Here is a 13,034-nt window from a genome sequence, read left to right as displayed (position 1 = left end):
TGAAAAGCAGGACAAATCCAATCTGTCTAATTACCATCCAAACAGTTTACTCTCAGTCAACAACAACATCATATCAAGTGACACTTACTTGCCAATAAACTGCTCACCAATCCCTTTTTTGGGGTTTCAGCAAGATCACTATGCTGCACATCTCATCATTGCTTTCGTCCGAATATGGTAAAACTGAAGTCAGTGAGCATCGAGTGGAAAACACTTCAATGACTAAAGTCATCCCTTGCACATATGAAATGGTTGTGGTTGTTGGAGGTCAATTGTTTCAGGGCCAGGACATTCAGGAGTTCCTCTAGGCAGGATTGTAGGCCTAATCATCTTCAGTCTTCCTTCCATCATAAGATCAGAATTGGGGATGTTTAATGATGATTAAGCAACTCAGCAAATGAAACAGTCCATACCTGCATTCAGCAACACCTAATCAACATTCAGGCATGGGCTGATTTGTGGCACAATGTTACCTGCCACTTAAGTGTCAGGCAGTGGCCATCTTCAACAAGACCTACAATTGATATTCAATGGCATTACCCTTGCTGGGTTCTGAACCATCAACATGCTGGTGATCGCCATTGACTATAAACTCAATTGGATAAGCCACATAAATACCATGGCTACAAGAGCAGGCCAAAGGCTGGGTATCCTACAGCGAATAAGTCTCCTGACAGCTCAGAGCCTTCCTACCATCTGTGAGGTACAACTAGGTTAGGTTAATTGGCTACTGTAAATTACCCTTAATGTAGGTAGGTGGCAGGAGAATCAGAGGGAAATTGATGGCCATTTGAAAGAGAATAGGTGCAAGAAACAAATAGAGAAATGGCACTGATGGAAATGTCTGAGAGCTGCCATAGACTTGATGGGCCAAACCACATCATGTCGTAAGTAATATGAGAAAAATCAGGAGCGTGATGGAATATTTATCACTTGCCTGGATAAATGCCGTTCCAACAATTCTCAGTAAGCTCAACACCATCCAGAACAAAGCAGCCCTTTTGATTGGCACACCATTAACTATTCTAAACTTTACCTCCACCACCATTGCACAGTGAATGCAGTGTGTACATCTACGAAATGCGACAGTTACTCACCTCAGCTACTCTAACAGCACCTCACAAACCTGTGATCTCTACCACCAAGAACGATGAACAGCAGGTGCAGGGAAATGCTGCCACATGCAGGTTCCCCTTAAGTCATGCACAATCCTGATTTAGATATATGTTACTGGTTCATTCATCATCACTGGGTCTAAATCCTGGAACTCCCCATCCAACAGCACTGTGGGAGTACTTTACCAGAAGGGCTGCAGCTGTTTGAAAAGGTGGCTCTCCACCACCTTCTGAAGTGCAATTAGATATCTGCAATAAATACTGCCCTTTCCAGGGACATCAAGATTCCAAAAGAAAAAGATTTAAAAAATTAGGGTTTGGCAATAAATGCAATCCTTGCCAGTTATGTGCAGATCACAAAATGAATAAATGAAAAAGAATGTAGGGGCACTGATGCTAATTGTGATATCCCTAATTTCATTTTGGTAGCCATCAGGTGATACATAAATCATGAATCAAATCTGCAATGGCTTTGGTTCAGCTACACACAAGCTGAAATTATCAAGCGATTGAGGAAGTGGATGGGAGGCAGGGACTGCAGGGGTAAAAGAATATTTGATATTAATATAAATAGCTGGCACATATATTCTTCACCATTGGAGAAGTTTTGCTTGCCAGCAGATGGCACCCATGCTTTGCAAATGATCCAGAGTAAACATTTTTGAAAGTGTAGAAAGCATCCAGTTACAAACCAGGAAGGTAAAAATCTGATTGCTTTGCTCATTTTGGGTTGAAGCATATTTAGAATCTAGAGAACAATCAATCCATGATACAAGTGCAGTTTGGAACATGACCAACAAAAAACTTCATTGCCTTACAAAATCAGGTACTCATGAACAGAATCATTCTAGCTTAGAAATATGTATGACACTGAGCAGACACTATTCTGATGCAAACATGGTAATTGATGTAGATGGAAAGAGAAAGCATAGTCATTTGGAATTGTATAATAATTACCAGTGTAAACTGTAATTTTCTTTCAAGACTAATATGACATAGCAAGCAAACAGACTAAGCAAAATTAAGTTATGAAACAATATTGTCACCTCCAGATACACATGAGTAAAGAATGCTAACAAATAAATTGCTTCTCTTCATGAATAAAACCAGAGGTTGTTGGAAACACTCAACAGGTCAGATAGCATCTGTGGAAGAGTCTTCAGCCTCAACTGTTGACTCTATTTCTCTTTCCACTGTTGCTGTTTGACATGCTGAGTGTTTCCAGCATTTTCTGTTTTTATTGCAGATTTTCAGCATATGCAATTTTTTAAATTCTCATTCAGTTCATTCATACATGACACTGAATTTTTGGACCCCGATCTAAACATACAATGCTCCAAGAAAATCTGTTGAAATGTCCAAGATAATAGTTCCAGTCCATCCATTAACCTTTAATTAACACCATGGTAATGCATGATTTTAATCTGAGGTCCATGGGGTTCAGTTTGAGCATCAAATTACTAATCATTTATGATAAAATATTTGTATTTTTCAGTATTAGTAATTTGCATTCACCATATTTCTATTGCTGTGTATAAACAAAACATATACAGTGGTATATTTTCCTATGAAATATGACAGAAGACAATGAGTCCAGTCTTTCCAGTGTGTGAAGAAATTTTGATCATCAGGACTTAATGATGAACAGCAGTCTGACAACACACAGACAGTGGAGGGCTTGAGATAAGCGGTTGGAGGTTAAGTTGTGTGCTCTCAGTAAACATGTCTACCTACTATCTGTTTTCAGGTTATATTGTCACAAGACAGCATGTAGGTAAAAAACAGAAAAGACTAAGAGTAAATGGTTGGGGGGATAACTGAGGTTACATCTGGAAGTGGAAATAGAAGGTATTGCAGGAAATTCTGTTATTATAGCTGCATAGATAACAGTGGAACCAATTTGACTCAGCTGGAAGATGGATAATAGCTATTGGAGGAATATGAAGTAATGAACTGTATCATAGATTGCAGACAGATCAAGAAATATGAAACATAGCTTACCACACTAATGGTCATATAGAGTTTAATTTGAGACATTGGTTAGAGTCTAAATGATTTGATAGGGACTGATACCTGATTAGAAAGTTCAAATTTAGGATTATAGGCAAGGATTTCAGATTTGACAGTATGTTTCAGGCCATTGGTGAGGAAGTAGATATTGGAAAGGCATTGACAAAAATCAAGGTGCATAATTTGCTAATAACTTGAGAAATTATCAACACACAACACTTTAAGTTGTCAGGAAGGTTCTAGAGATAGTGGATGCAGTGGTTGTAATCTACCAAAATGCCCTTGATTCTGGAGAGGTTCCAGAGGATTGGAAAACAACAGATTTAACACTGCTATTCAAGAAAAGAGGAGACAGAAAGCAGGAAATTATTGGCCAGTTAGCCTAACGTCTGCCTTTGGGGAAAATGCTAGAATCCATTATTGAGGAGGTAATAGCAGGGCATTTAGAAAATCAGAAGACAATCCAGTGGAGTCAACGTGGTTTTATAAAAGGGAATTAATGCTTGACAGATTTATTAGTGTTCTTTGAGGATGTAATAAACGGGGTGGATAAAGAGGAACTAGTAGACGCAAGTGTATTTGGATTTCCAAAAGGCACTCAACAAGGTGTCACATAAAAAGGTTATTGCACAAGAGCTAACAGAGTTGGGGGAGGGGTGGTGGGTGAGGGGGAATATTGGCATAAATAGATGATTGACTAACTAACAGAGTCAGGATAAGTGAATCATTTTCGGATTGAAAGTCAGTCACTCGTGGAGTGCCACAGGGATTAGTGCTGTACCCCAACTGTTTATGGTCTATATTAATGACTTAGATGAAGGGACTGACTGTACTGTAGACAGACTTGCTGATGATGCAAAGATAGATGGGTTAACAAAGAGCATGCAAAGAGATATAGACAAGTTAAGTGAGTGTGCAAAAAGTTGGCAGATGGAACATAATATAGGAAAATGTGAGCTGGAAGAATGAAAAAGCAAATTTTTATTAGAATGGAGTGTGACGATAAAATAGGAATACAAAGGGGTCTGGGAGTTCTGTGCATTAAACACAAAGGGTTGACGTGTAGGTGCAACAGGTAATTAGAAAGACTTATGGAATGTTGAGCTTTATTGTAGGGGGTATGTACTACAAAATAAGCTGCCAGTGAGACTGCACCTGGAGTACTGTGTACACTTTTGATCTCCATATTTACAGAAATATGTACTTACAATGGAGGCAGTGCGAACAAGGTTCACTAGGTTGATCCCTGGGATGAAAGGGCTGGGCTTATACATTGGAGTTTGGAAAAATGTGAGCTGATCTTATTGAAACATATACAACTCTGAGAGGGATTGACAGGTTGTATATGTTTCCCCTGCGGGGGTATCTATAGGGGACATAGTTTCAGAGTAAGGAAGGAGTAGCTCATTTAAAATGGAGATGAGAGGGAATTTATGCTTTCAGAGGGTCATGATTCTTTGGAGTTCTCTACCTCAGACAGCTGTGGAGGGAGTCATTGAATATAATCAAAACGGAGATTGACAGAAATTTGAACTACGAGGCTATCCGTGATCGTATTGAATGGTGAAGAGGCTCAAGGGGCCATTTGACCTACACCTGCTCTTTTCTTATGTTTTCATGATTTTAGTATCTGGACAAACGTCCTAAAAGGCACACTTTGCAGAAACTGTTGGCAAAGATTTTAATAGCGATATTTGCCATCCATTGTATGATCGTAAAATACTGGTGCCCATTTTTTCCCTATTTATATAACAAGTGTCTTTGAATTTTTATATGTTCATTTACATCATTGCAAATGCAAATGGAAAATCTGAAAATAGTCAATCCACAACAAAAAATTTCAGTGCAGGTAAACCAGAAAAAAAAGCATCTTAAGTTCTCAGATTTAAAAATGTTTTCACTGGAATAATTAATGCTATTTAGGACAGAGATGACAAGAAATTTCTTCACCCAAGTTAACCGGTGGAATCCTTAACTACAGAAGGTAGTTGAGGTCAAATTATCAAATATCAGCAAGAAGGAGTGAGATATGGTTCTCCTGGCTAAAGAGATCAAGGGATGCAGGGAGAATGCAGAAACAGGATACTGAATTTGGATGATCAGCCATGATCATATTGAATGGTGGAGCAGGCTCGAAGTGCTGAATGGCCTACTATTTTCTTCCATGTTTCTAATTTCAGAGTTGGTTCAGGCTCCAAAATAGAAGTTTCTTTAGGCCGATGTTACTTGGATGAGTAAACATGCTAGGAAAAGGAAGCATCTTGATTTGGCTGATGAATGAACTATGTCTAGGCAGATATAAATATGGAACCCAGGCAATGATATTCTTATCTGACTATCTTGTACAATGTAATCTTTGACATGAGAGTCGGGATGAACCAGTTAGCTGTAATACAGATGGAGCATAAATAGAACAGTACAGCACAGTATGGGCCCTTCGGCCTACGATGTTGTGCCGAACTATATAAACCTTCTCCCCATTCAATCTATCCCCATCTCTACTTCACTTCCCATAACCCACCATTTTTCTTTCGTTCATGTGCCTATCTAATAGTCTCTTAAATGACCCTATCGTATCGGCCCCTACCACCACCCCCAGCAGTGCATTCCAGGCACCCACCACTCTATATGTAAAAGACCTACCTCTGACATCTCCCCTGAACTTTCCTCCACGCACCTTAAATGGGTTACCTCTAGTATTGGCCATTGTCACCCTGGGGAAAATATGCTGGCTGTCCACTCTGTCTATGCCTCTCATAATCTTATATACCTTTATCAAGTCTCCTCTCATCCTCCATCACTCCAAAGAGAAAAGCCCAACTCACTCAACTTCTCTTCATAAGACATGCTCTCCAATCCAGGTCGCATCCTTGCAAATCTCCTCTGCACCCTCTCCAAAGCTTCCACGTCCTTCCTTTAATATGGTGACCAGAACTGGACACAATATTCCAAGTGTGGTCTAACCAGAATCTTATAGAGCTGCAACATTACCTCTCAGCTCTTGAACTCAATCCCCCTCTAATGAAGGCCAGCACACCATACGCCTTCTTAACTGCCCTATCCACTTGTGAGGCAACTTTGAAGGATCTACAGTATGCACTTGGACCCCACGATCTCTCTGTTCCTCCACACTGCCAAGAATCCTGCCATTAACCATGCACTCTGCCTTCAATTTCATTCTTCCAAAGTATATCACTTCACACTTCTCCGGATTGAACTCCATCTGCCACTTCTCTACCCAGCTCTGCATCCTGTCCAAATCCCATTGCAACCTATGACAACCTTCTTCACTATCTACTACACCACCAACCCTCTTGTCATCTGCAAATTTACCAACCCATCCTTCCACTTCCTCATCCAAATAATTTATAAAAATCACAAAGAGCAGAGGTCCCAGACAGATCCCTGTAGAATGCCACTAGTCACCGACCTCCAGGTTGAATACTTCCCTTCTACAACCACCCTCTGGCTTCTGTGGGCAAGCCAATTTCGAATCCACACAGCTAATTTTCCATAGATCCCATACCTCATGACTTTCTGAATGAGTCTACCATGGGGAACCTTGTCAAACGCCTTACTAAAATCCATATATACCACATACACCACACTACCTTCATCAATTTATCTTGACACTTCCTCAAGAAACTCTATTAAACTCATGAGGCATGACCTACTCCGGCTAACATGGAGAATAAGGAAAAATAATTGGAAAATTTAGCCCCAGTTCAATGCCACAATTTTAACAAATCTGTATCATAAATTGGAAGCAGCCACAAAGCCATGTAGTCTTGATATTTTATAAGTGGTTTCACAGCTCTTGTGTGTCACTCGTCTGCTTTTTTGTAAGTACTTCATATGCTGCCTGTATCTCAAGGAATTGTTGTTCTGCTTCATTTAAATTATGTCGGTTGTGGTCAGGGTGCCAGCGTTTCACCAACTCTCTATAACTTTTGTTAATTTCTTCCAAAGTTGCTTCCTGCTGTAGTCCCAGCACCTGAAGTTTAAAAAGAAATACAAGGCTTAATTTAGAAAGCGGTAACTCAGCAAGACCTGTATGCTGTTTAAAATATCCTACTGCATTACTTACAATTGCATTGTATCCTCTACAAAGCCAGAAAGGACTAGATCTATCCAGGATTCGGAAATTATATCACACTGAACTACATTCTTTGTCACTTTCTTAAACAAAAGACAGATTTTACTGGATTTTTTGTCTGGGAAAACATCTGGGATTAAAGTAGTTGAAATTACATCTGTTTTAGAAAAGCAACTGGGAGAGTAGCTGTTTCTGTAATTAACAGTTTGCTAATAAGATCACAGGGATGCACATCCTCAAAATTAGTTCTCTGAATTAAATTAAAAATTAGTTTTCTAATGGGCCATTTATTGCAGAGAGAAACAAATGTTCCGTCATACAGCAAAAGAGAAAATTCACCCCCTTTTAATACAAAGAAGCAAAAGGTTTGAATTGAATCATCATAAAATGTACCACAGGCTTACAGTTATAAAAATCCTATTTCTAATTATTGTTATTCAGAATAGAGCTGCGTATATTCCTATTTCTAATTTACAGGTATTCAAAATAGAACTGCATATGTTCCCTCGCTATTCACCCTCAATCTTTTTGGAAATATTCAGTAGAGCATCAGCCTGGTAAATCTTTCTTCCATTTTCTCTCTTCCTTTGGGAAAGCATCTTGCCTTATTTTAATGTGTCACTACAGCAGCATGCCTATGATCAGGTACTTAGCATTTTCAGATTTGTGTTAGATAGTGGATTAAATTTTTAACAAGCTTGATAGGAGTTGTGTCAAATGGCATTAACCTAATTCTGGAGAGGCCATTTGTTTTGTAATATCCTTTCCTCCCTGCTTCCCTTTCAACTTAGGACTTGAGCATCAGTCCTATCTTTTTCCATTACTATCTGGAAACTAATAGAATTATGGTTACTGGTCCTAAAGTGCTCCCCCACTGACATATCAACCACGTGCCCAGTCTCATTTCCTAAGAGGAGATCGAATGTAGCCCCTTCTCTAGTAGGGCCACATATTGCTTCAGGAAACTTTCCTGGACACACTTAACAAATTCTGCCCCATCTAACCCCTTAGCACTAAGGCAGTCCCAGTCAGTATTAGGGAAGTTAAAATCACCTACAATTACAACCCTATTATTCCTACACCTAACTGTGATTTCCCTACATATTTGTTCCTTTAATTCCTGCTGACCACAGGGGGGTCTATCATATAATCCCATCAAAGTAATCACACTTTTTTTATTTCTGAATTCAACCCATATGGCCTTGCTGGACGCTCCCCCTCAGGATGTCCTCTCAAAGCACTGCCGTGATGTTCTCACTAATCAATAGTGCAACTCCAGTCCTGACTCAACTATGTTTCTGTAATAGCTATAATTTCACAATCTCATGTGCTGATCATGCTCTGAATTCATCTGCCTTACTTGTGAGGCTTCTTGCATTAAAGTAAATGCAGTTTAGGCTCTCAGACCTTCCATGCTTCCTGTCCTGCCTACTGGACTTGCTTGCTCCAACCTCTTTATTTGTTTCAACTTTCTCATCTATAAGACTACTACTTTGGGTACCACCACCTGCCGGACTAGTTGAAACCCTTTCTTTTCATATATCTATAGAAGCTCTTGCTATTTGTTTTTAGATTACTTTAGATAAGTTTTCTCTCATAATCAATTTTCTCCCTCCCTATTAGCTTTTTAGTCTCTTACTACTGGTTTTAATTTACTGCGGATTCACTTTCTAACACACACATTTGCTTATGTTTTCTGCCTCTTCCTGTCATGCATTGATTTTCATTTCCGCTTTAGTGTCCTGTGCCACTGCTCTCTCATTTGTTTTTGATTTATTAAACTTCCTGTCACTGGAACCTTCCTCACCTTTAATTAATTTAAAGCCCTGATATTAACCGTATTTATGCGATTCACTAGGCCAGCCCGGCTCAGATTCTGCCTATCCCAGTGGAACCGCTTCCTCCTGACCTAGTACTCGTGCCAGTGCCCCATGAATTGGAGCCCATTTCTCCCTCATCAAGCTTTGAGCCACTCATTTACTTCTCTAATCTTATTTACCCTATGCCAATTTGCATGCGGTTTGGGTAAAAATCTAGAGAATACCACCCTTGTGGTTCTGCTTTTCAATTTTGCCCATGCTGTTCAGAATCCTTCAGCAGAACCTCCTTACTTGTCCTACCTATGTAGTTAGTGCCTACATGGATCCTCCCACTCCCACTCCAAAGTTCTTCTCTAGCCCAGAAGAGATGTCCTTAATCCTGGCAGTAGACAGGTAATATGGCTTTCGGAACTCTGTGTCTTTGCTGCAGAGAACAGTGTCTATTCCCCTAACCATGCTATCCCATATGACCTTAACATTTCTTATATGTATATATTAAAAATTTTAGATTTCAGCACAATCTTTACAGCGAGAATGGAAATGATTTCAGTTGGAGTGTAAAACAGGCATGCAATCTAAGGTGGAGGAGGAAACAGCAATCTAGATCAATTAGCGTTATTTGTTTGTTTATAATTACCTTATATGCTAATCTTTCTCTTTCAGTCTGTATGGCAGAGATAGATGCAAATAACTTTTCCCATTCCTGATTGTATCCATGGCTTAATCCAGTTCCACCAGTAGACAACTTCCATGTATGATATGGAAGAAGTAATATAGATTCAAAGAGACCACTGATCAATGGGAATATTCGTACTGAATCTAGGATAAAGCTGATGGTGTCTGTGATGTATGTAATCGTAACTGTGGTGTTGTGGAACATACAGTAGGAGATTGGCATTGTGAAAGCCAGCCAAGCTAAACCTAGTCTGTAGAGTCGCACACTTAAGTTGTCTCCTGTGTCGCTTGGAGTCTTGTAGAGACGGTGTTGCATGGAGACAACACTAGCAACAATACTGATGGGTATTGTTGCAATGGGTCTTCCATAGAATATGATGGATGTAACAAAGGAAGCCATCATTGTTGCCTTTATATTGGAGGTTTCCTCACCAACATTAGCTACAAGGTGAACACCCAGTGTGATGGCAAGTGGCAAAACCATGATGTAGAAACCACTTAATGGTGATAGACTTATGAGAGCAATGATACCAAAATAAACGCCAACTACAAATTGGCCAAAAGTTCGGATAATTTTCACTGATGGTTGTTGATCTCTTTTTCTTTGAATCTTTTTGTGGCGAAAGTTTGCATTTTGCACATATTTTGGCAATTGCCAAAATTCCCGAATCCACCCAAACCCAAATCCACCAAATGTCACCATCCACAGTAAGGCGTGGCTATCTCTCCCAAGGTAGATGTGATGGAGACCTAAAGGTCCACCCAATGACCAAAGAACATAAGTGATCATCAAACTTTTGACCATCTCCACAGTCTAAATGGATAAATATTGATATTGAAACTTGAAGATTAGGAAGACTCTGCTTTATAAGCTAAGAGTTCAGTGAAGGATTTGATGGATCAGTCCATATCTTTAATGGGGTTCTTGATTGAAGCATGTCTTTAGCCTAGATTTTCATCTAACACGATCTGAAGAAAAACAGAATGAATAATAATAAGAACTTGCCAATCAACTTGTGGTCAGGTCTATATTTGTCCACTCCAGATAGAAGCAATTTTCATGGTAATGTGTGAAAACAAACAGCCTATTACCAAACATTATTTTTTGTCAACTAAACACTGGCTCAGAAGTTCCCAGGCCATTGGTTACATGCTTAATATGGGATTAATACTCTCTATTTCATACTTGAATATGTCTAAATACCTTGAGCAAAATTTGTTAATACTTGAGCTTTAAGGAAGCCAACTGTATGCAGGAGTACTGCTGAAATGCAGCTGGTTGAAACCTCATAGGTTACCAGTGGCGAGCATTGATAGGCTTTACACTGTTTATCCAGCCTAGAGTGATTACCTATCAGAGTGTTTGCTTGCAGGGTAATGTGAACTTGAATGGGGAGATGCCAGTCTGTGGTGATGAAAAATCCTCTCCAAGTTCCATTGTGTCAGGGTGTCTTGTTAATCATCAATAGTGCTCTGGAATACTGCAGACTATCTTGGTTAGGTGTCAGATTATTTAATCTGTCACAGAGGGTTGTCTTAGTTCTGGACTTCCATCAGCAGGCCACTCTAACATCAGAGATCTCATTTATGTTATCCATTGTTCCTCTCCACACAACTTTCCCCAAAATCATTGGTTGGTCAGAAAGTTGCCAAAATATGACTTTGATCCCACAGAAGGCAGATAGCAGATTCTGCGATCGCCTCATGAGCAGCACGGTGAGCACACAGTATTTACAAAGTATGCAATCACATTGCTATTATCCGCCAGATCTCAGTATGGACACAGATACCACCAGTTGGAGTAATGATGTCAATGTTCTCTCGGTAAAATCCAAAGATAAGCATGTGTTTACTGCAACGTAGTACACAGAATAAGATTCCACTGCATTACTGTAGCTTGCAGATTTATATAGTTTTCAATACATTGTACAAAGTAACAATGCTCGTTTAAAAAGGGAACCAGATTTAATATTAACGCTGCTGTACCAACTTATTACAATCTATATTGCTTCTTGCAAGCACACAGGGTTTAAACAGTCTATTCTTAATCAGGTTTGATTTGGGTAGGCCCATGAAAAAGGGTGGCTCCCAATTTAAGAGGAATAAGCTTTGCTTCTCCAAGCAAAACTTAGTCTTTCATTTACATAAAACTGGTAAACTTAAGTCCTTAACATAGGTTGTAGTCTTAAGAGTCCAACAGAGTTAAAAGGGGGATCAGGCAACTTTGAAACAAAAGATATTTTAGAACATGCTTACCGGACAATGTCGTGTAGTCTCTGATTAAATCCAGAGGACTTTTGCCCTCTGAGGACTAATCTTGTGTTGACTCAGAGCAGTTCATTATTGCGTAAAATTACAATAAACTGTAATGTAGCATTTTGCAACAACTCACTTCACTAATAGTGTAGAATATTAACTCACCAGTGTTAGTCCTAAAGGCACTAAACAGGTGAATGAATAGAGTCAATCTTAATGATAACCCTAATCAGCATGAACCTTGAATCAAGTTAGAATGTAGATCAATCCTGAGGTAACCTTTGAAGTTTTACACCAACTTTTACAGATGCACCATAGAAAGCATCCTATCTGGATGTATCACAGCTTGGTACGGCAACTGCTCTGCCCAGGACTGCAAGAAACTGCAGAGAGTTCTGGACACAGCCCAGCGCATTACGGACACCAGCCTCCCCTCCTTGGACTCTGTTTTTACCTCTCGTTGTCTTGGTGAAGCAGCCAGCATACTCAAAGACCCCACCCACCCGGGACATTCTCCCTTCTCTCCTCTTCCATCGGGTAGAAGATACAGGTGCCTGAGGGCACGTACCACCAGACTTAAGGACAGCTTCTACCCCATTGTGATAAGCCTATTGAACGGTTCCCTTATACAATGAGATGGACTATGACCTCACAATCTACCTTGTTGTGACCTCGCACCTTATTGCACTGCACTTTCTCTGTAGCTGTGACACTTTACTCTGTACTGTTATTGTTTTTACCTGTACTACATCAATGCACTCTGTACTAATGCAATGTAACTGCATTGTGTAATGAATTGACCTGTACGATCGGTTTGTAAGACAAGTTTTTCACTGTACCTCAGTACAAGTGACAATAATAAACCAATACTAATACCAAGTGATTTCAGTTTAAAATAAATCGTGCTTTGAGCATAAGTTATTTTTAAAATAATTTATTTTAAAATTATGTAGAGTTGGCATATCCTTTTAATATTGGAAGATGAGTAGTGGTAGTAAGACCACCTGTTAGCTGAATTTTCTGTAATATAATGCCCTGGTACTGGGTAGTCAGATAAAATGT

At 39.5% G+C, this 13,034-nt stretch overlaps 1 protein-coding gene across 1 annotated transcript; it reads right to left on the bottom strand.

Moving 5' to 3' along the window:
* Positions 1–1,860: 1,860 nt before the first annotated feature.
* Positions 1,861–12,006, bottom strand: dnajc22 (DnaJ (Hsp40) homolog, subfamily C, member 22). The gene is made up of 3 exons (XM_052009756.1): positions 11,973–12,006; positions 9,679–10,685; positions 1,861–7,119 (listed from the first exon to the last, which is right to left on the bottom strand). The coding sequence occupies exons 2-3, from the start codon at positions 10,519–10,521 to the stop codon at positions 6,934–6,936; spliced, it is 1,029 nt and encodes a 342-aa protein (XP_051865716.1). The 5' UTR covers positions 10,522–10,685; positions 11,973–12,006; the 3' UTR covers positions 1,861–6,933.
* Between the last annotated feature and the right edge of the window lie 1,028 nt (positions 12,007–13,034).

The sequence above is a fragment of the Pristis pectinata genome, chromosome X (genome assembly GCF_009764475.1).
Source record: "Pristis pectinata isolate sPriPec2 chromosome X, sPriPec2.1.pri, whole genome shotgun sequence".
Classification (NCBI taxonomy): Eukaryota; Metazoa; Chordata; class Chondrichthyes; order Rhinopristiformes; family Pristidae; genus Pristis; species Pristis pectinata.
This window is presented reverse-complemented; position numbering and strand designations above follow the sequence as displayed.